At 41.7% G+C, this 5,000-nt stretch overlaps 1 protein-coding gene across 1 annotated transcript in view; it reads right to left on the bottom strand.

Annotated features, from left to right (window-relative positions):
• The window catches only part of LOC308128230 (exostosin-1a-like), a gene marked incomplete at both ends in the record, with an annotated part of 32,189 nt that overhangs the window by 25,718 nt on the left and 1,471 nt on the right, over positions 1 to 5,000 (bottom strand). The window contains 2 exon segments of the mRNA XM_080493943.1: positions 1 to 10; positions 3,175 to 3,268. The exon segment at positions 1 to 10 is cut by the window's left edge and continues 98 nt beyond it. Coding sequence (XP_080350069.1) covers positions 1 to 10; positions 3,175 to 3,268 — 104 coding nt within the window.

Genomic DNA, 5,000 nt, shown 5'->3' on the forward strand with positions numbered 1-5,000 from the left:
CACAAGCCGCCTGGAGGAAGAGGAGGAAACACTCCTTCATCAGTTAATCAGTATCAGTTAATGGTAAATACAATCATCAACGTGCCACACACTGTTGATTACATTCACCCCTTCACACGGTTGCCGAGCAACCAGCTCAGTCCGTCATAGGGGAGGCCGGGAATCGAGCCTGCAACCTCCCAAATGAGAGACGACCGAAGCAATCCTGGATTATGGATCATAAATATGTATTTTATGCAAATTGACGTGAGCTAAGAAACGGTTACTGGACTTTAAAACCTGTGACCCAGGAGCAGTGGAGGAGACGTTTGCTTTCACAAAGTGTTTTATAAAATATATGAAAAAAATCTCAAGGAGAAAATATGGAGTCTCGTTTCCACGACAATGTTTTCAGGAGAAAAAAGCAAAACTTTTGTTTTCTAAATCACTGAAGTCGCTCATGAGGTGCAACTTTTTGTAAACGCTCCAACTCCGTTTCCATGGAAACGGGAGGAAAACGCAACTTTTTTAGGATGTTCTCGACGTCATGTAGTACTCGCCTGGTGGTATCGGGGATCTTTTACGAGTACGAGTACTGGGTGTGGTATCGGTTTGTTGGGGTTTATGGTTGGTTATTAGCATATAATTACTGTAAGTAATAGATTACTAAAAGGGATAAATCACCGGAAGTAATTTATGAAAAATTGAAATTATTAATGAATTAATACATTTTTATTAATAAATGCCTGTTAGCTGAATTGAACGCTTCTTGGTGATTATTGTGTATTTATTGTGTATTTATTGTGTATTTATTGACAATTCACTGGTTTGTAACAGTCTCTGCTCGGATCTCACACCTTCCATTCTATTTTAGATGGTTATATTTTATGCAGAAATATTAACTAACTTAAATAAACTTTTTACAAACGAGACTGATATTTAGGTATTAGCTATTTCCAGTTTATCTGGTGGTGCCCCGATTTATTATTAATACATAAATAACAAATTTATGCAAATTAATAAATTATTTTATTAAAAATTATTTTTGATAATTTTTCATTTTTTTGTTTTTAAAGTAATTATTCAATTACTTTAAGAGTTGTTAATGAGTAAATGACCGTTTACTTCCATTAATAATTTAAATTTTTCATAAATTATTTCCAGTGATTTATTACTTTTAGTAATCTATTACGTACAGTAACTATATGCTAATAACCAACCATAAACCCCGACAGTTCTTTACAGTACGACTCCGAAGTTTGAGCAGCGAGAAGAAGAACGGATGAATTATGTGAGCTGGTATTTTCATTTAAAGTTCAAATCCGACTGGATTCTCAATCAAGCGAATCCGGGAGATTAAAGGAGATTGAGGAAATGCCGAGTTCAGGACGGGTGACCCGTCGACGCTGCTCTGATTAGTCTGGCTTTCCTCCTTCGTCCTCCTCTTCATCGGTCTGTCCTCTGAATCCTCATCAACATGTTTCCTCTTTCACATTAAGACGTTTAATTAAAAGCAATGGAAGCTGCCTGGACTTCCTTTATTGCTTTTAAAAAAACCTTTTCAAAATAAATGTCCTGGAAAAATCCAACCTCATCACTTTTAATTAAAAACTGTGACGCAAATGACAGAGTGGTTCTGTATGTGTGAGGAAGATGCTCTATGATCTGATGTTAGAGGAAGATGCTCTATAATCTGATGTTAGGGGAGGGAAATGCCTATAATCTGGATTAGAGGCCGAAGATGCTCTATAATCTGAAACAATGGGTCCAAACACCTTGCAGTGTCACATCCCAGTTCACACATAATCTGAAAGAAGGACTAGAAGAGAAAAAGAAAAACCACTTCCTGTCAAAACGACGGCGGAGGAATGGGTCGGACTGGTGTGACGTGTAGAAAGTCTGTCTTCTCTGGAGGACAAAGAGCCTGTGGTGTCGGCAGGAAGTCCGTCGTCGACCCGGAGCGTTCTGATTGGAGGAGCTCAGCTGGAGCGCCGCAGGCTGAGCGACGGGCCGCTAGTGCTAATCATGAGAAACATCGCCGAGACGACCGAGCGACGTTCACACCACGACTTCAGGTCACCACTGTGACGGGCAGCCATGACACCTCGGAGGAGACGTGGCTCTGATTGTCCCGACTGAGCATGTGCAGGAGCGGCGTTTTCAAAAAGTTGTTTTCAGCGGCTCCGAGCACCGTTGCTGTGTGAACGCTCCAAAGAGCTACGGACGTTTAGCGTTTTCTCTGGAAAACGTTGCGTCACAATTCAAGAACTCTCCGGTGAAAAATGCCACTTTTAAAAAAATGGCTCCCAGGGTGGAAGTTTTTGAAAACCCTCCTTGTGAAAACCTGCGTCTTCATATTCTCTGTAAAACACTCTGACTCTGTGTGGAAACGGGGGAAACGCAACTTTCTTTAAAACGTTGCTCTGCGCATGCTAACTACATGGTTATCAACATTTCTGACGTTTCCATGGAAACGGACAGCGAATTCAAAACGTTGCCATGGAGACGAGAACGTTATTTATCTGGTCGTGTAGTCCTGGTTCGCTCGCCCTGTTTCCACGTTAAGCCGTCGTTCTGTTTCTGGCGCTAGTTTACAGAACTGCTCTGAGTCAAAGACAACTTTTAGAAAGTGCTCTGTATCTAGTGTGTACACAGTAGTGTGTACACAGTAGTGCGTACACAGTAGTGCGTACACAGTAGTGTGTATTAGTGAGGAGTGCTCCTCCCTCATGGCCCCTGATTGTACCGGCTGTGCCTGCTTCCCTCTGGTTCTGTGTGTTACCACGTCTGGACTTCCATTGTTCGCTCCCTGCATAGGAACCTTTTGTACTTTGCAGTTTTCTGCACAGAGTCTGAATTTATTCGGTCGGATTCGGAGTTTAAAATACTTTTCTAGGGCTTCAGATGGTCGAATTAGACAATAATCCTGTGATGAAGTAAACTGAGAAACTTTAGCGCCGCCGACTGAGAGCTGCTTTATAATATCAAACTGGAGCTGAGTTACTGTAAACTGCATTTTCATGTTTGCTTCCACCACTACTCTACCAACACACACACACACACACACACACACACATACACACACACACACATACACACACACACACACACACACACACACACACACATACACACACACACACACACACACACACACACACACACACACACACACACACACACACACACACACACCTGCAGCGCCTCCAGGAAGCGGAAGGATCCAAGACGTCGGCCCCGTGGCACCAGGCAGAAACTGGAGTTATGGAGCAGCTCTTGGTAGTCGAACCTACACACACACACACACACACACACACACACACACACACACACACACACACACACACACACACACACACACACACACACACACACACACACACACACACACACACACACACACAAAATGTGGCGGTTAGAAAGTGAACAAAGAACATTTCAGCCTGTGAGACAAAGAAACATGAAGAAGTACAGAAACAGGAGGAGAATCTGAGTCCAGACCAAGACCACCACACCAAGACCCAGTCCAGACCAAGACCCAGTCCAGACCAAGACCACCACACCAAGACCCAGTCCAGACCAAGACCCAGTCCAGACCAAGACCACCAGACCAAGACCCAGTCCAGACCAAGACCCAGTCCAGACCAAGACCACCAGACCAAGACCCAGTCCAGACCAAGACCACCAGACCAAGACCACCAGACCAAGACCCAGTCCAGACCAAGACTAAGACCAAAACTTTAATGTATTGAATTAGAAGTAGAAATGCTCAGTGTGTATCAGGCAGTACACGAGTTATGTTCTTCACCTTATTTTGAACTGATACTAGTACTGTCCTACTGAACTGATACTAGTACTGTCCTATTGAACTGATACTAGTACTGTCCTACTGAACTGATACTAGTACTGTCCTACTGAACTGATACTAGTACTGTCCTATTGAACTGATACTAGTACTGTCCTACTGAACTGATACTAGTACTGTCCTACTGAACTGATACTAGTACTGTCCTATTGAACTGATACTAGTACTGTCCTATTGAACTGATACTAGTACTGTCCTACTGAACTGATACTAGTACTGTCCTACTGAACTGATACTAGTACTGTCCTATTGAACTGATACTAGTACTGTCCTACTGAACTGATACTAGTACTGTCCTACTGAACTGATACTAGTACTGTCCTATTGAACCGATACTAGTACTGTCCTACTGAACCGATAGTAGTACTGTCCTATTGAACTGATACTAGTACTGTCCTATTGAACTGATACTAGTACTGTCCTATTGAACTGATACTAGTACTGTCCTACTGAACTGATACTAGTACTGTCCTATTGAACTGATACTAGTACTGTCCTATTGAACTGATACTAGTACTGTCCTATTGAACTGATACTAGTACTGTCCTACTGAACTGATACTAGTACTGTCCTACTGAACTGATACTAGTACTGTCCTATTGAACTGATACTAGTACTGTCCTACTGAACTGATACTAGTACTGTCCTATTGAACTGATACTAGTACTGTCCTACTGAACTGATACTAGTACTGTCCTATTGAACTGATACTAGTACTGTCCTATTGAACTGATACTAGTACTATCCTATTGAACTGATACTAGTACTGTCCTATTGAACTGATACTAGTACTGTCCTATTGAACTGATACTAGTACTGTCCTACTGAACTGATACTAGTACTGTCCTATTGAACTGATACTAGTACTGTCCTATTGAACTGATACTAGTACTGTCCTACTGAACTGATACTAGTACTATCCTATTGAACTGATACTAGTACTGTCCTATTGAACTGATACTAGTACTATCCCATTGAACTGATACTAGTACTGTCCTACTGAACTGATCTTTAGTCTTGTTTTCTTTTTTGGAACGAAGGAGCAGAAGGAGAGAAAGTGAATAAATAAACTCTGCTGAGGTCAAACTCAAACTTTTAACTAGTAATTCACTATATTTAATCTGAGATTTGCAGCTTTTCATCATTTATTCACTAA

This window comes from Lipophrys pholis (assembly GCF_963383615.2).
Source record: "Lipophrys pholis genome assembly, contig: SCAFFOLD_362, whole genome shotgun sequence".
NCBI lineage: Eukaryota > Metazoa > Chordata > Actinopteri > Blenniiformes > Blenniidae > Lipophrys > Lipophrys pholis.